The sequence below is a fragment of the Carettochelys insculpta genome, chromosome 6 (genome assembly GCF_033958435.1).
Source record: "Carettochelys insculpta isolate YL-2023 chromosome 6, ASM3395843v1, whole genome shotgun sequence".
NCBI lineage: Eukaryota > Metazoa > Chordata > Testudines > Carettochelyidae > Carettochelys > Carettochelys insculpta.
In genome coordinates, this window is record NC_134142.1 from 30106445 (window position 1) to 30125642 (window position 19198).

General features: G+C 44.7%; 1 protein-coding gene across 5 annotated transcripts in view; it reads left to right on the plus strand.

Moving 5' to 3' along the window:
* Positions 1-1208: 1208 nt before the first annotated feature.
* PRIMA1 (proline rich membrane anchor 1) overlaps positions 1209-19198 on the plus strand; it is an 85817-nt gene continuing 67827 nt past the window's right edge. For 3 of the 5 annotated variants that reach the window (XR_012646118.1, XR_012646119.1, XM_074998746.1), the window contains exons 1-3: positions 1408-1536; positions 2067-2195; positions 11492-11642. Coding sequence is in view for 3 of the 5 variants with exons in the window: in XM_074998746.1 (XP_074854847.1) it covers positions 2103-2195; positions 11492-11642 (244 nt within the window). In the remaining 2 variants the exon portion in view is untranslated. Of the gene's footprint in view, positions 1245-1407; positions 1537-1615; positions 1881-2066; positions 2196-11491; positions 11643-19198 lie in introns of those variants that run through there. The other 2 variants (XM_074998748.1, XM_074998747.1) reach the window with 2 other exon arrangements.

Below are 19198 nucleotides of genomic sequence, written 5' to 3' on the forward strand. Positions count from 1 at the left end.
ACAAATCCAACTTACAGAAACAGCCAGCGTTCACAGGCCCTCCTGTGGCTTTGCTCATTAACAGGCTCACTAAAAAACTGAACCCATTTTCCTTTTTTATCCTTCCACTCTATTTCTTCTTTGTAAAGAGGCAAGACTGTGCCACCCTGACAATAAAGGATTCTTTATTCACTTCCCTGCAAGCGCTCTTAAATGTTCCAATGTGCTTCATTATCACATAGAAACACAATAGAAATGAATGTCTCAAAGCGTATTTCATTATTACATCTCACGAAACACCAAAAAAAAAAAAATCCCATACAGCAAATAACTCACTCACACGACAGGATAATCCCACACACCACGATGAGAGAAATTTGCTTCCCAGCAGAAGGCATCTGACTGACATTTGTTACCCTTTGTGGCCCATGAGACCTCCAGGGCTCCAAGTCACATGACTGCCAGGGCATGCACTGAGGCCTGCCAACAGTGTTTAAGGTTGGAGTGACTTTTTTATCCTTCTTAGTTGTCTTTGTTGCAATATTGATTTTATTTTATTTTATTAATGTTCTTTAATCTCTGATGTGGAAGGCCCAGCTTTGGGAGCCATGAAACCTGGGTTCTATAACCAGGGATTGCCACACAGTTGCTGTGTGACCTTCAGCATGTCACTTGGGGCCTGACTTTCAGAAGCTCTGAGCATCCATGAGCTGCCTTTGATTGCAATAGGCACAGCAGGTGCTTAGTGGCTTTGACAATCAGGCCATTAACCTCGCCAGTCCCGCTTCCCTCTCTTTAAAAGGAGGACGGTGATATTTTCCCAGGCCTGCTGCAGTGCTCTGGAGTTAAATACATTAATATGGCAAAGTGCTTTGAGATCCTCCCATGCAGAGGCCGAAGAAACACGAACACTACTTGTACTCGCTCTAATTGCATATTCTATAGTGATCACTTGCATAAAAACGAGCAACACGAGTGAACCTGAAGTCTCCCTGCGATTCACCTATTCCCCTGAGGTGCCTGCCCCAGGGAGGGGAAGGAAGCTGTGTGCAAAGCCACACTTCGCCTCCCAGCAGCACCGGCAGCTGGGCGGCGGGGGGGAGAGGGCTCGTCAGTTTCCTGCAACCTGCCACTGTCTTTGAATGAGTGTGGGAGAAAACCCCTGAGCCTCCCAGGAAGAAATCCCCGATCAAGTGTCATCAGCCGAGCCTGGGAGGGAAGCAAACCCACGGAGCCGAGCGCCAAGTACACAGCGGGCTCGCTAGGTGGGAATGAAAAATCACTGCAGCAGCAGTCGGCAGGGGAGAGATTAAATTCACAGGCGAGCCAGGAGCCTCTGGCTTTGCTCACAATCCCCCTCCCCTCCCTGCTGCATGTGCAGCTCCTCTCCAGCCCTGCTGTCCTCCCCGCTCCCTCCCATGGGCTCTGCACAGCCGACCTCTCGCGCGCGCTCCGCGGCGGGCCCGGGGGGCTGTGGCGAGCGGCGGAGCAGCTGGGACGCCCGGGGACCGCCGAGGGAGTAGAGCGCCGCCCGGCTCCGCGCGGGGAGGGCGCCGGGTACGGCCGGGAGCCGCCGATCGCGTGGCGGGTCTCGCTCGGGCGGCGGGGCGCTCGCGGGGGGCGGGGCTCGGAACAGCCTCGGGGGCTCCGCCGGCTTCCTCCGGCCGCTGGCGCTGAGGAGCGGTCCGGGGGGTGGTTGTTCCCTCCCCTTCCCCGCCAGCCACGCGGGGCTTCGCCTTCATCTGCGGCGGGCGGGCGCCTCTCCCGAGTCCCCCTCCCCCGTCCCCCGGCAGAGCTGCCGGGCTCCGGCTGAGGCGCCAGCGGAGGCCGAGCCGGAGGGGAGCGAGCAGCTGCGGCCGCTGCAAACTTTTCGCCCTGCACCCCGCGCCGCGCCCGGGCAGGTAAAGGACGCGCCGGCGGCGCCGCCCCGGAGCCCAGCCCCCGGGTCAGGAGTTACAGCGGTCGGGGGAGGGGGGGGCTGGGGCACCGGCTTGCCCATAAAGTTGGGGCGCTGCCGGGGCGGGAGGCGCATGGGGGCGCGCTCCGACCGACGCCTGTGCTGGGCGCTCTCCCCTTCGCTTCCGCAGGTCGGGAGCCGAGGAGCCCCCGCGCCCCGCGGCGGGATGCTGATCCGAGAGCTGCTGCGGCTCCTCCACTGCTGCTGGCCTCCCCTGCTGCTGCACTGTGCCCTCCACCCGCTCCGGGGCGTCAGCCAGGTAACTCCCCGCTGGCCCGGGCAGTTGGGGGGCGGCACCAGTCACCCCCTGGCCTTATTCCCCCGAGCACTGTGGCTCAAGCCAGGCGTGGAAGGGAGAGGACTCTGTGGGCTGGGAAGACTCATTGCTGGTTGGGATCCTGGGGTGGGGCTTCCTTCCCCCCTAGTCTCCTGATGGGGTTTGGGAATAGGTGGGGTTTGGTAGCTCCATCTCCTCGGCTAGGAGAGTGTCCAGCGAGGGAGGCAGAATCATGTACAGATGAAAAGGCTGAAATGGGAGATCGCTGTCTGACCATGCCCCAGAAAGAGACTTCCAGGAAAATCCAGAGTGCTACTTCCATCTCTGGAGGCTGCTCTCTCCATGCCTCTGAAGTCTCTCTGTCACCACTGCTCCTGATGGTTTCAGCTTACAGAGGAAACGGGTGCATTTAGAACGTCTAATTGCTTGTGTCTGACTCCAAAGTGTGCGGTTTTAAATGGTGTTTTCATAATTTTGGAATCTAGGGCATACCCACGTTTAAATTGTCTCCTTATTTTCCTGTGCGTATAAATATTGTAACGTGTTTGGGAAAACTTCAGTGACCTCTCTCAAATTGTTCTGATCAACTTGCCCAGTATGTCTATGGTGAGATATACACATGATAAATAACAATACTACAGATACAAAGGTGGGTGAGGTAATACCTTTATTGGACCAACTTCTGTTGGTGAGAGACAAGCTCTTGAGCTAACGCAGAGCTCTTCTTCAGGTCACCTCACCAACAGAAATTTATCCAATAAAAGGTATTACTTCACCCACCCTGTCTCTCTATAGTATCTGCATCCAGTGCTGCTACAACTACGCTGCAAAACAATATTGCAATTCATTATTTGCTGTGGTTTGTAAACTCTCCCTTGTGTCCATCTCTGTCTGCAAAAAACTCTCACGCTTTTGGTGCTGTCTTAATAATACATATGAAAACAGAGGGACAGAGTTGCATGCATATGTGAATGTATCCTAACTGATGGGTGAAATCCTGGCCCCAGTGAAATCAATGGGAACAATTCACATTCATTGCCATCGGACCAAGCTTTCTGTTTTCATAAAATAAGCTGTATATGTATGCAGAGAGAATTGTTCAGATTTTAAATTTTGTAAATTCTTGATTTTGAAAACTGATAGCCATCCAACCATCAGCAAGGAATAGCTGTTGTTTGCCTTGATATAATTCTAATTACTTCTGAATACTGCTGATTGCAGAGAAAAATAGAGGCTTTTCTAGCAAGTTGAAGTGGTTTACACCCTAGTGAGCCTTGTGTCTGTGGAATGCAACTTGCTCTTTCTGAGCAAGATGTGGTTGACCTTTTTAAACATATTGACAGTGAGATGCTTTAGAGTATAATTACTGTAGGTGGCAATATGTACAAAACAGGGAACACATTGGGGAGTGCTGGAAGCCTCATTCTGACAGTGTTTTGGCATAGTGTTTGGAGTGTCTCTGAACTGAGAATTCACTGGATAAAAGCTGAATCAGCTTTGTCCACTCTCAGCCTCTGACTGTTGTGTGGCCTTGATTGTAATAAGGGGTGACCAGTGATCCTTCTAGGGATGGACTGAGTGTGGGAAATAGGAGACTAAAATGGACAGTGATCTTCCAATTCAGGCAATGAGGAAACCAGCAAAGATAACTCAAAATATATCCTTTTGGTATTTTACACCTTACTTACATGTCTTCAAAGCAGCAATAGAGAAGCTAGTTGACTACTGTTTCAGCACAAAGCAACTGCAGTTTCATTTTTGAGAAAAGCTAGCAGAGATGTCTTTTGCTTTCTGTTCTAAACTTAGTGGATTCTGAAAGATTGTGCAGAAAGTTTCTTTGAATTTGGTTTAATATTTGTCCGTCTATAAGATTTGTTAACGCTCCAACTGCAATAAATAATGCATTCACTGTGCCGGCTGTCCTGCTCTGGAATTCAGAGGGCTGCTCTCGATTATGTATCTGAAAAAGTGAAGATTTTAATGAAAAAAGTAACTATGTGAAATAATTGATGTTCTGAAAAAATCTCCTTCAAAATATCAGGTAGTACTCAAAATTTGCAGAAGCATCTCTTGCACAAGTAACTCACATGACATCAATCAATATTAATCTAAATAGGATGTGAATAAAGTAAACCAGAGTTTGCCAAACTTCCTCTGCAATGGTTTAGAACATGGGTGTCCAACCTTTTGGCTTTCCTGGGCCGCATTGAGTGAAGAAGAATTGTCTTGGGCCGCATATAAAATATATAATATAGTTAATGTATATAAATCACATAATAATGTTAAAAGTTTACAATCTTGTGGGGCTGCATTACTAGCTGTCCAGGGCCGCGGGTTGGACACACCTAGTTTAGAAGTTCTACTGTCCAATTTGAAATTCATAACTGCAACATGTTCAGAGTTTAGTATGAGTCCAATCAACCAGTGTGCTCATATTGGCATTTTTACTTGCCCTCCCTATCCACTGCCCAGGGATAAAAGTACAGGTTGAACCTCTCTATCTGGCACCCTTGGGACCTGACTGGTGCCGGATGAGAGAATTTGCCAGACAACAGGGGGTCAGTATTGTCAAGCAGAATTACCAACACTTCCACTGCTTACTGGGCTGTTAGATGACATTTAGGGGTAAATTAGAGCTAAATAAGAGCATTGAACACTGAGAGCCAGGACTGGTGGCAGGAAATAAACTTTATGGGACCATGTGAAACTTGGTCACACCGATGCTATGTGCTTATCTATCTAAATAAAATCATGCTGGATTACAGATGTTGCCGGACAAGAGAGTTCTGGATTAGAGAGGTTCAGCATCTATAACAATCACATATGCCTATAGTAATGCACACATCATGCATGGAATAGCCACTAGTGTCCATATTGAGGCATGAGGGTTGCACATTCTTTATATTAAGCCTTAAACTGATCCTTGCACTATCAATATATGAGCCTAGCTCTTTTACCAATATGAACTCCCTTATGTCACAGATGAGACTCCAAGGGAAAATCATCTCATGTGCAAGTTGCTAAAAATAAATAGGTCAAGATTTTGGGTCATATTCAACTCTAACATAATTTCACTTACTAAGAAGGGATTAATTTGACCCATAATCTTCAGTTGAATTTAAAACCAAGTGTCATGGTTTTGCCCAGACTAAGCAGAATAATTCTGTCACAACTTTTCTGTTTTTCAGGAAGTTGATGAAACAGTCTGAGGGAAAAAAAGTATGACCTGCCCAGAGATGCCAGGTTTATGAGCATGCTTTGTTCCATGAGCATGCCATCAATTATGTTCTGTTTAAGTTACCCCTACCTGACGAAAGTGACTGGGGTTGCCAGCAATAGTGCACTTCAGTAGTACAGGCTTGGCATATCCAGATCACATCCAAATCCTGCTTCTTTTTCCTCTATAGCATTTTCCAAGTGGAACCTTTTCATGTGGTCCACACGGATAAAGGTCTTTTCTAGAACCTTACTGGCTGCGTCTACACTAGCAAGTTCTTTCGAAGGGGACTCTTTCGAACAATCCCGCGGAGCGGCTACACAAAAAACACGTTCTTTCGAAAGTAAATCGAAAAATTGAGGTGCTCCTTTAGAAATCACTCTTCTTTACAGGTTTCAAAAGAAAATGTGTGTAGATGCAGGGCCCTTCTGTGGAAAGAGCAGTCCTCATGGAGACTGGTTTTTCAGTCCCTGGCCTGCCCTTTCAAAAGAGCAGGGGCTATGTGGTGGATGCTTGGATGCTCTTTTGATTCACTTTTTTGCGTGTGGAAGCACTCTTTCAAAAGAAGTTCTTTCAGAACAGATCTTCCAAAAGGGCTTGTTTTAAAACATGTCTGTTGTGTAGACATAGCCACCATGTCCTACATTGATTACAGTATCCCCCTCATTCTTGCCTTCCTGATACCCATATTGCCCTCCCTAGAGCCATATACAATGCAGATCCTAAGACAAACTTCCTTGCCTCTCTGATATCACCCTCCAATATGAATCTCTCTATCTCCCTCTTCTTCCATCACATCAGATTCAAACTCCTTGTCCTCATCCTTAAGGCCCTTCAAAACTATACCTTCCCCCCAGTCTCACTTTGTTGCTCCCCAGTCTTCTCCATTCTGTGAGTGATACCCATCTGACTTTCTCATGTATCTTCTTGTCCCACAACTTCCTTCACTTTTCCTTGCACGCTTCTCCTTACCCATGGAACACTTTCTCTGAACAAGTGTATAAGGCATTGCATCTTCTCATTCCAACCCCATGATCTCTTTCAAAACATCAGCTGGGTAATGATAGTTAGGTGAGGAGCAGTTGATGTTAACTTATGTTCACTCCTCACTTCCACCTCACAATACTATTGCGTACTTTGAAACCATTAAGTTGTGTACTTTCCCCGGCCATCTGTTTACACAAGTTGTTACTTCTACTCTTGTCCTCTCTCCCCTTAGATTCCTATTGTTTGCTTTGCTCAACTGTTGGGATTAGTTTTAAATTAGATTGTAAACATGCCATGGCAGGCACCATGTTGTCCTGTGTATTGCACAGTGGGGCCCCTGTTTCGCTTGAGGCCACCATAATGCAAATTGTTAAAATGAATAATAATACATGGTATAACAAATTAATGGGGACAGAATCTTATCTTAGTTTCACTGTTGTAAATCTGGCCTGACTGTGTTGTGACTTCAATGGAGTTATTTGGGATTGACACCAATGGAAATGGCATCAGAATTTAATATAAAAGCTGTTAAACAATAGTCATACCAAAAAGTTGTTATATCAAGTGGGTGTAATATTGACAGGCCCCCGTTGTTAACAGGCTGAATCAAATCTAGGACCTCTGAAGCTTAGTGTAAGAGCTTCTGTTGCTTGAGCTAAAATCCCCATAGCTAAAGCTGTAGGAGACTCACTGATCTCTAAGGCTATGTCTACACTAGCCAAAAACTTTGAAATGGCCATGCAAATGGCCATTTCAAAGTTAACTAATGAAGTGCTGAAATACATATTCAGCCCCTCATTAGCATATGGGCGGCCATGGCACTTCGAAATTGACGCGGCTCGCAGCCGCGCAGCTCGTCCAGACGGGGCTCCTTTTCGAAAGGACCCTGGCCACTTCGAAGTCCCCTTATTCCTATGAGCAGATGGGAATAAGGGGACTTCGAAGTAGGCGGGGTCCTTTCGAAAAGGAGCCCCGTCTGGATGAGCCGCGCGGCGGCGAGCTGCATCAATTTCGAAGTGCCGCGGCCGCCCATATGCTAATGAGGCGCTGAATATGTATTTCAGCGCTTCATTAGTAAACTTCGAAATGGCCATTTGCATGGCCATTTAGAAGTTTTTGGCTAGTGTAGACACGGCCTAAGTGGTGTCAGTGCCATTGGAGGGGCCAGAACACAACACCCAGGTGTACGTGTTACATAGGCAGTAAGGGTTCTTGATTCTCTATTGGTGAGTAACACTTTTTTGGTCAGATTGTAATCCTTGCTCTTGACTCAGAATGTCCTTGAAAGACCCTCACTGGGAGACTGACCGCCTTGTATCTCTGTACTCTCAGACATGGAATCCATCCTGCGTTGAGTAGCGTGCAGGTGGACTGCTGTGACCACCTGGTGCCCTATAGATGTCAGTGGCACTCTCTACAGGTGCACCTTTGTACTAATGTGCAGGACTGGGGCCATTGTTTCTGCAGAAAATCCTTTATTTAAAAAGAAACAAACTTACAATCATGAACTTTACTTAACTGACTAAACAAACAACCAGCTGCTTTGTAGTTTGAATATGTTCATACCATTTTCTGTTTAATTTTCCATGAATGTTTGTGCAAACCGGTTTTTATCTGCATTCATGTCAGGAAATGTCTGCTCTTCATGCAAAATACGTTCACAGAAATTGTTCAAGCAATTAAAAATAATGAAAGCATTAATAAAAATAAGTTCTATCTATGGGTAATTAGAGAACAGAGAAAAGGGTAAATTCTTTGCTACTCATAATTCATCTAGCTCTAACTTAAGGTAACCTGAGAGACTGAACTGAAATATTACTGAATGCATTGAAGAAACCAGACTCAAACAAAAATATTTTTTCAACAAACATATGAGACAGGTTCACAACCATGACCAATAATAGGAAGTGCCACTGAAAGCTCAAAGAAGGAGAAAATAAATCCTGGTCAAACGATATCTACAGATCGCTAGTGACCACTTGAAAAAGCAGTCTTTAGGCGGTAAACACAATGGAAGGCTGACTGATATTTGTCTGGGTAATCCTTGTTTATGAAGTGCGCTTGAAGTTTTTCTATGGCTAAGTAAACATGTGACAAAATGAACAAACAGTGGAGTTTGAAACAGGTCCACAATTAGCAGAATCTTCCATAAAAGGTCCAGACTTTTTCAACAGACCTTTCACTCCTGAAATCTTCTGTAAAGAGAGCTGATCTTGAATTATACACACTGGATATAGAAAAGATCTATTTGGTCATCTGTTTTATCAGTCTCTGCCAGGGCAGTATTGCTCCCTACAGTACATTTTCTAGAGATTTATTTCATTTAGGTTTAGAAGACTCCGGTAATGGCCTTCCATTCCTTTCATCAAAAGACTAATTGACATCAATAGAAAAAAGATTTTCTTGAGAATGAGCCAACATTTTTCATATTCCTTTTCTTAATTCTGTCTAATTTCTCCTAGTTAATCCCCTTGTAACAATATTTAACTAAGCCTCACCCTCTGTGAGGCCTTCATTCCTGCTCCGTGTTCGTCCTCTTTCAGTTAACTTATAGGTCTTTAATTTATTTTAAAAAATCTTTCCCTTTAAGATTGCCCCTTGAGTCAGGGTGAAATCTACAATACTCATCATAATTACTGAAAAATTCCAGATGATCCACTGTGTGGCAAAGCTCGCCAAGGGAGTGAGGGGAAAAATAAGTGATTAAGCCAAGCCCTTTGAATCTCAGTCGTTTGCTGAGAATAAATCACTGTGAGGAAACAACCAATATGGACTAAGGCATCGAAAGGTCCAAAAAAGATCCAAAACAGAAATAGGATGCACCTCTGGAGTATGGCTGGTATAGAGTTAATCTTGTCTGCAAAATAATTGAGAAAAATGCCCACTGGATCCTGAGGACATGCTATTACCAGTCCGCGGTAAGACAGCCTCTGGGGATTTAAGAGGCAGTCAATAGCTCTAAAAATAGACAGAGCCTTTTGGCCTCGGCTGATATTAAGTTAGAGTAATAAGCCAATCTATTCTTCCCATACCATCACTATCCTCATATGTTTATACACAAAGCTTCTTCCAGGCAGTAAAAGAAGAGTCTGTTGCAAGTCCCTAGTGTCTTATTACATCCTATGCCTAGACATGTCCATTCTCCCTAACTTGCAAGTAATTTTAGTGACCGGAAGTAAGCACCAAACTGAATACCAGGTCAAGGGACAATAGTTAAGATTTGATAGCCTCTTTAGTTATCTGTGAATGTGCATTGGAAAGATATTGGTCCACAATCTCCCTGATTATAAATTTTGTCACTATCAACCAAAGCCAGGAAAGACTGTAGGTCACAGCCCAGCATGTCACTAATATTCACCATTGTGAAAGTTAGTGTTTTAACTGTTGGTCTATCTCTGAAACAATCATTAACACAACAGTACGATATACAAGTAAGTGTAAGCAAAATGAACATGACATACAGGTTCTTCTGAAGCTTTGGAACTCTGGGAGCAAAAGGGTATGTCTACACAACAAAGTTATCTTGAAATAATGTTGGCTATTTCAAAATAACTTGGCGAGCGTCTATCTACACAATGCAACTGCTATTTTGAAATAGTGGTTGGCTTATTTTGAAATTGGCAAACCTCATTCCACGAGGAATAGTGCCTATTTTGAAATAGATATTTCGAAATAGGGTCTGTGTAGACAGAGAATAGGGGCCATGTCAAAATAATGTATTCCAGAATAGCTGATTTTGAAATAAAGCTGCTTGTAGGTATAGTATTTCAGACTAGCGCCCCTGGAAGCAGTGCTTCCAGAGGCACTAATATGAAATAGGCTGTATTTTGTGTGGACACACTACAGTAGGGTCTCAGCATTCACATGGTTCTGTGTTGAGAACCCTTGCAAATGTTGAATTTCACAAATATGGCAGCCGCTCCCTGCCTGGAGCCCAGCTGCTGGAACTCCTGCCCGGGGCTCTGGGAAAGCAGCGGCTGCCAGCGCTCCTGCCCCAGGAAGCGGCAGCCACCAGTGCTCGCCATCCCGGAGCCTCAGGAAGTGGCGGCTGCTGGCGCTTCTGCCCCAGAGCCCCAGGGAAGCGGCGGCTCACGAATAATTGAATTCACAAACGGTTAGCTCACAAATGTTGAAACCCTGCTGAATTTCAGAATAAATTTTGCTTATTTTGGATCTTCCCTGCAGTGTAGACACATTATTTCAGAATATCTTATCTTCTGTAGCATAGACATACCCAGTTAAAAGAGAAAAAGAAGTCTGTTTAGTAGTCAGATTTATCACCAGCTCTGGTGGATTATACAGTTGAGTCACTTTGATTCATTAGCATGTTCAAAACATCCATGTAAGCTCCTGGAAACTTTTTGGGATGGTCTACAACTGTCTGTTTATTTCCTGATTGTAAGAGAGGAAGCTGGAAAGTTTTTGTGATTAAATTTGGTTTCTCCAGTATTTGGTAATAGAATTTGATAAGCTGTTTAAGGTGCTAGACCATCTGAGGCATGCTGTTCAGACCAGTCTCCAATTCATCACTATTTCTTCTCCCTTTTCCTCTCCCTGCTGTTTGAGCTACAAAATACTATCTCCAAATAATCAGAGCCACAGGGTGTATTTAGGTATATGATGCACAGGATCTCTGCAGTGTGTACTAAGCAGTACATGTGTTAAAACAGTAGTTTTTCTTTGGCTAGAATTATGTGACTATAATGTATGCAACTGTAATATGTCCAGAAGATGCCATAAACTGCCCTTTCTTTCTTTTTGCATGGATCAGTGCATTTTCTTATAATCAAATGACTGTTAATCAAAAATTACTAGAAAGACCATTACTAATATTACTTTCACAGTATCCTGTCTAAAGCCCTGGTTCAGTAAAGCACTCCTATTTAAGACAGCACTTATGTGCATGCTTAAGTTCCATTTACTTCATACGCCTTATGAAGAAAGAAGCTAATTCTGTACAGGGAACTTAATGGGGTTGTATATTTGTGCCTCAAGGCAGAATTTTGCCCTATGCATTTTATAGGCTTTAGCTTGAGAGAAGTTTCCAGTGAATAACTCATAATTTTCTTTACAGATCATTCAAGGTGAACCCCAGAAGTCATGTTCTAAGCCTATAACAGAGAAAGCTGCAGAGAGTTGCCAGCAAATCTGCCAGTGTAGACCACCTCCTCCATTGCCACCTCCTCCACCACCTCCGCCACCCCCAAGGTTGCTTGTGGTCCCACGTAAGTAAAGATTGGTACTACTGCCATTTGTTGGAGGGGTGGACAGTGGTGGGCACTGGAACAGATGAAAGTGAAAAAGTGAGAGAGTGCAGAGTTAAACTTGGTTGTAATTTTTCACTTAGTGAATGAAAAAATATTCGTAGTAAAGTATTTTCTGATCAATTAATAATGTTCTGGTTTTGTACAGGAGCCAGAGAAAATCCCTCTCCTCATTAAGCTTTGTGTTCTCTTGTGCTAAATGACTCACTAATGACCAAGCCCCAGGGAATGTATTCCCCACCTTGACTTCCATATTTTCTCTGGTTTGCATGATCTTTTTAAAATATTTTATGACTCACTTGTTCCTGGGTCTGCAGCAGCTTAAAGATTTGTAAGTAGCTTCCCTTACAAATACCACAGACAAAATCAGTCTCCATGAAAAAGCTAAAAGCTCAACTAATATGACTAGAATTAGTTTTTTCTCAGTTGCCTTCACTAGAACTACGGTGGTTTAAACCAGCTGTCAGTCTGGCCAGTTGTTTGTAATTTGTTTCTTGAAAACAATGGAGAGAAACGTGTCAGGAGTGACGTGCCCAAGAAGGGAGACTGTGCTCTCATCTTATATAAAAGCAAAGAGGCACAAAATGCATATCCCTCACCCCACCCAACTGATTCACACACACCTGCCCCCTAGTGAATGTGGGCAAGACTTAGAAGGGGGAAAAAATCGGGCTATATTATGGATGCTTAAGTTCAATTAAATGTTATTTATATAATCTCAGTGAATATGTTTGTAGCTTTTTTTCTCACTGTGGATTGGGATGGCAGCTTGTGGCATAAGGCTTGCCCTGGGCCCAGTGAAATGTTGCTCGTGAATATCCATTGTGCTGTTGCTACTGCAAGCTATAGGCAGGAGTAGTGTTGGAGGCCACTTCTCCAATCACAAGCAGGTTTGTGGAGCCCAGGGTCCATACCGTAAAAGGACAGAGTGGCTCAGAGCACTCAGCCCATCCACACCAAATTGCTTCTGCACTCCTTCAAAAAGATTCTGATAGAGAATGTGGAGTGTGGATGTCCCAAACGGTCACTGCCGCTGGCACCACAGTACAGTAGAAAGATGCTGTTTCCTCTCTGTCTGTCTGTCTGTCTGTCTGTCTGTCTTACATTGCTGGGAACAGAGTGGTCAGGCAGAGGGAACTCATCCCCTCCCCCTGATCGCCAGACTACGCAAGGCTGAGTGAGAAGGTGGGGATGGGGATGGGCCCCTACTAGCCCTGCAGAGATTCCACAATAATATTCAGTATGAACTGAGTCCAACTTCTAACTGATTTTAAATGTTGTGTGAATCATTTCTGTGCTGTGCAGCTCCACTCACACGCTCTCATGCAGCCAATCAGCCCTCAGCCTGACTCCCTGAGAGCTCCACATCAATCAACCTAGGCGCAGCCTACCAACAGGTGAAGGTCTAACTAGGTAACCTTGAGGCCAGTGGCAAAGGCTTCCAATGACAGCGGCCACTCCAAGTCTGCTGTGTTTCACTATCATTGACTATCCCTGCTGCATGGTGGTTCTGACAGATTGCACCAGCACCAGCCTGTGTCTGCTCCTGCTCCAGCTGTGATGCAATCAGGTTCTGGGGTTTTGATCCCTGCTATGATGCCTGAATCCAGTCCCCAGCCTGACCGCAGGACCTGGCAACTGCTGCTCCAGCCACTACATCTGATCACTCTTGCCTCAATCGTGTGGCATGACCACAGTTTCTGACAGTTTGTGCAGATGGGCTCCAGCAAGTTCCTGGCTCCAGCAGGTGACCCCTGGACTGTCCATCACTGAGATGACAGAGTTGATCCATAGTCTTTGGGTCAAGTTGCACCTGGAGAATGCCTCCCTCCTCTCACAGACCTAGACAGCCACAGTGACCCCTGTACAGCCAGGTATGGTGCCTGAAAGACTTAACTGGAACCACCAAAAATTCCATGGTTTTCGTAGCCAATTCTGCATTTTGTTTTTTATTTGTCCTGTGATCTATCCTGATAATCAGACCAAAGTGGGGCTTATTATCCAATTTTCGACCGCTGAAGCCCAGGACTGAGATTCAGCACTCTTGGAATGGGCCAGTCCAATTATCAGTAACTTTGACAAGTTCATCCAGGCCTTCTCTGTAATAGTGGATGGTCCAGATCACATCTGTACCACCAAACCCACCCTGAATTGTTCCCAGCAAGATGCTTAGCCTGGGCTGCCTATTTTCAGTATCTGGTGAGAGTGGAATTTGGTGGCACAGGCTTGCCAGTTCTGCCAGAGTCTGATTACAATGTGAAAGATGAATTGGCACAGATCAAATCTCTCACTAGTTTGGACTTATATGTTGTACTGTGCTTCCAGATTGATAGTCCTTTATTCCAGTGATGTCAAGAAAAGAGACAACTTCACTTTCATCCTGCTTTGTTCCAGCCATCTCATCAGATTTTCCCAAAGCTGGATCCTATGCAGACTGATGTGACATGAACATGTCTCAAGGATCAAGGGAAGGCATATTGGTGGCAGAACCATCTTGGCCTGTGATTTGGGGGCGGGACCACTTTGCCACTGAGTGCCTCCTTAAATTTAGACCTTTGGCAAACTTGGGGAAACAATTATGTCCAGCCTGTTACAGGTTAGTGGCTTTATGTAACGGCAGAATCAAGTCCTCCAAACTAAGTCCCTCTTGGCAGCCATGAATTGTCATCCTCCAAACCTTCGAGTCTTGCTCTGTCTTTGAGCTCCAGCGGCACCTGAGGTGAATTTCACTCAACTTGCACGAGTGGATCCTAGCGCCCCAAGCAATTTCATGGATACTGAATTTTAGTTGAGAACTCTCTAAAACTGTTTGCTGCTGTTCTTATTCCGACCATCTTCTGGTGTTCTCACCTGCCATACAGAGACAGCTCTCTTTCTGTACTGCCATGCAGTTCAACAAATAATACACTGGGGATGTTGGATAATATTTTATAAGAGAATGTGCTGTCAAGCCTGGCATACATTGTTCTTGTTAATAATATATAAAATAATAATGATTTATTTGTTTATGTCTTGATAGCATCCAGATGCTCTGGTCTAGATCAGGGCCTTGACAGGTCAGGCCTTGCACTAATTAATACATAAAGACATAGATGCTGCCTTGAGTAATTTAAAGCTTGCAACTGAATCCGATTCAGGACATTATCATGGATTCACTCGAGCTTTGTAACTTCTGATGTAAATGATGCCCACCTTTGGCAGCAATCAACGATAGTATGTTTTTGCTGGTCTAGTTATCCATGTTTGAACTCTGAAATCATCATGAGACTCTGCAGTTCAGTCTAATTATGCCCCCAGGCTTTCTGATCATGCTTGGTTTTCTGTAGATATCAGTTCATGGTCCTCACATCTCATGGAAGAAGCTCAAAATGTGATTTGAGTTGAGTTGGTGCTGACAAGCATTCTGTGCTCAGGAGTATCAAGGAACCATCAGCACATAAATCCCCATGAAATATCTAGCGTTTGGTTGACTTGTTTGACAAAAGGAATGCTGATATTTTAGCACTGCATGGAACCTACAATTGTCCCATCTATCTCCAGCCAAATTGCACAAGAAGGACGAACAGCTGCTGTTGTGCCGCTTGCTAGGCCACTTCCTGCATAGGTGAGTGGGGAGTAGATGTAATCTGGTTCCACCAGGTAACACACTGGCCAGCAGAGCTGAGCTGATATAAAGTGGGACTGAAACTTCACCAGGAAAGAGACTGGTACAGACTGCAAGGGGGAAGCAGAAAACAAATTGGGGTTCTCAAGCCTGCTCCTGATACAGCCTTACACAGGCTGGATTGCAAGGCTCCAATCCAGCCTTACACAACTCAGCAGTCTAACCAGTGTTCCCTGTGAGCTGAACGCTTGGGTGGACAGGCAGGAGAAAGCCAGGTACTTCCCAGCTGATTAGAAGAGTGCACACAGCTGGCAGCAGGTGTTTCTGTTGGTGGTGCACATCCACACATGCCTTGGTGAACATCATGCAATTTATCTGGCCATGGATGGAAAAATAGAGGGAATGCTTTGTAAATTTTGGACGAGCAATCCAATGCACGTTCTAGGGAAGCAAGGCAGCATTTCCTTACAAAATTAAAAAAAAGCCCTACGCACTAAACCAAAACTGTAAGTGCCATGAGTTAACACAGATGTCCAGCAGTCCCTCTATTGCAGCAGCGTTTTAGTCTCCTTGTGAAATATCAGTGGTATAGATGTTTCCTCTGAACAGCATTTGAGGGGAGAAGATTATATAGGGGCAGGACAGGTTATTATTAAATAGTTGAGGCTAGAATTGCACACTGTGCAATCACTGTGAAATCATTAAAGTTGAAATAGTGGAGAGCCTCAGCAAGAAGCATGGGCCCAGGGAGTTATGCAGGAGCTTGATCTTTACAAGAAAACAAGTCTGAACCCTGAGGCACTTTGAAAAGATTTAGATCCTGATTCTCAAAGCTTTTTGTCAAGCTTCCCACACAAGGAAGACAAAGTGCTAAGCACAGTTCTAGTTGCAGTAGAACTGTTAGTGGCTAGAGGTTTAAGTAACTCCTAAGTTATTCCAAAACTGTTGTTGTGATTTGATACTAATTGTGAAAGTTCAGTAAGTACCAAGTTCTTTGTACAGCTAGTTGTTGTGGGCGTTTAACGTTCTTTTATTGTGTTTAATAGTAAAGGTGTTTGAGGGAATGATGTGAACAATAGACTTCATTTAGTGTCTCTTTAGACATTTGGGTATTAGATCAATGTCGCAGATATTGAGTTCTGCCCACCATTTTCTTATTGAATAATTATATTACAAACTGATTGCAGAAAACTGGTAGTTAAATGAAGTGACCAGATGTCAGACATAATTACGAGCAAATGTATTTTCTCTGATGGAATAATGATCAGCTAATTCCTTCTACAGAAAATCAGTAGGCTTGCACACAATTTGCAGTGAATTAAGGAAAGAAAGGTGGAGGGGACCTTTCGGCCATCATCTTCCTTAAGTGACACCTGAACACTGTAATAAAATTAAAAAGCTAGACTGTATTGTTTTTCAGTGTACCTTGAGGATGTGTAGGCTGCGTCTACACTAGCAAGTTCTTTCAAAAGATTTTTTGAAGGAAGGGGGCTCTTTCAAAAGATCCTGTGGAACATCAACACACAAAAAGTGTTTGTTTGAATGGATGTTGAGGGATAGCTCAGTGATTTGAACTTTGGCCTGCTAAACCCATAGGTGCGTGTTCAGCCCTGGAGGGGGCCATTTAGGGATCTCCGGCAAATAGATTTGCTTGGTCATACCAATATGCAAAGTGCTCCACTTGGGAAGGAACAACCAGTTTCACACATACAGAATGGGGAGAGACTGTCTAGGAATGACAGCAGAAAGGGATCAAGGGATTATAGTGGACCACAAGCTAAATATGAGTCAACAGTGTGATGCTGTTGCAAAAAAAGCAAACATGATTCTGGGATGCATTAACAGGTGTATTGTGAACAAGACACAAGAAGTCATTCTTCTGCTCTACTCTGCGCTGGTTAGGCCTCAGATAGAGTATTGTGTCCAGTTCTGGGCACTGCAGTTCAAGAAAGATGTGGAGAAATTAGAGAGGGTCCAGAAAAGAGTGACAAGAATGATTAAAGGTCTAGAGAATGTGACCTATGAAGAAAGGTTGAAAGAACTGTGCTTGTTTAGTTTGGAAAAGAGAAGATTGAGGGGCGACATGATAGCAGTTTTCAGTTATCTAAAAGGGTGTCATAAGGAGGAAGGAGAAAACTTGTTCTTTTCGGCTTCTGAGGATAGAACAAGAGGCAATGGACTTAAACTGCAGTAAGGGAGGTTTAGGTTGGAGATTAGAAAAAAGTTCCTAACTGTCAGGGTGGTCAAGCAGTGGAATAAATTGCCAAGGGAGGTTGTGGAATCTCCATCGCTGGAGATGTTTTAAGAACAGGTTAGACAGATGTCTATCAGGGATGGTTTAGACAGTACTTGGTCCTGCCATTGGGGCAGGGGGCTGGACTTGATGGCCTCTTGAGGTCCCTTCCAGTCCAAGTATTCTATGATTCTATGCTCTGTAAAAACTGAAGTCAGTTGCCTCTTCCTTTCATCCCATATACAGGAAATTACAATACTTTAATCCACTGAGGTTTGTTGGGCTGGGTCCCACATATTTAAAGTAAAATTGGAGATGTGTTTATAGTTGTATTTCTACCTAACTCACTATATTTGTCTCCACAAGTATATACTCCAAGGCTGTGTCTACACGGGCACAAATGTTCGAAATGGCCATATTTTGAAGATTACTAATGAGATGCTGAATTGAATATTCAGCACCTCATTAGCATTAGGACGCTTCCAGCCACTTTCAAAAGCGCACGGCTCAGCACGGCTACATGAGGGTCTTTTTCGAAAGGTCCTTTCGAAAAGGACCCCCGTGTAGCCGCGCCGAGCTGCACGCTTTTGAAAGGGGCGCCTTCGAAGTGCCATGGCTGGAAGCATCCTAATGCTAATGAGGCGTTGAATATTCAATTCAGTGCCTAATTAGTAATCTTCAAAATGGCCATTAGCATGGCTGTTTCGAAGATTTGTGCCCATGTAGACACACCCCAACTGCTGACGTAAAAAAACCAAAACCGGAAAGCCTAAATTTAAGGGTCTCAGACTGGGCACCCAAGAATTTCAGCGCTCAAAAGAAGTGAACAAATCTGAACATTTAGGCTTAAGTGTTTCTCAGTATTATTGTTAGAGAGAATCAAAAGATGGTCTGTCTGGGTGAAGATTTCTGTGCACAAACAGGTACCAGTATCTGTCAACATCATCTCTTGAGTGCAACACAGATCTTACTGGGTAGACCTCGCTGTATGGGTCCTTATTGCTCAAACACAAAGCTACTGTTGAAGCAATAACCACTCCTGTCTCATGCTTAAAGCTAGATGAAAGTACATGCTGATTTAAGGTTTCTTGTTTCAGCTGCTCCTAGACCTACAAATATCTTCCCAACAGGCTAGCATAATCATAATGCCTGAAGCATAGTTTATGTTTGTTTTTGAAGACGGTCTCTGGGTGATTCTCCAGGATGACTTATGAGGTGTTGTATGTCGCAGAATAGTTCCAGTTCTACAAGGCATGGAGTGCCTACTGTGAGGTGCGGAGCACCTTACACATTCAGAGAGGACCCTGGGCGTGGAGGATGCTTGCCATTGTTCAGGATTAGGTCCCATATGCTCTAAAATCTTAATTCCACAGATCGTATATAGACTCAGAGTGGTAGCCATGTTAGTCTGTACAGGTCCAACCTCTTACATCCAAAATTCTCTCATCCAGCAACATCTGTTGTCTGGAGAGTCATGGGGCCGGGGCAGCACCTGCATTAGGAGAGCAGGGGTTGGGGCCAAAGCACTGGCTGCTGGCTGGGGCCATAGCAGTGATTGCTCAGCCAGGCCTGGGCCAGAGCTGGAGCCCCCATTGACCCTGCTGCAGCACTGGGGGAGGGAGAGAAGCCCATGCTGGAGTCTGGGGCTGGGGTCAGAGCCCCTGCCTGAGCCCTTACAGG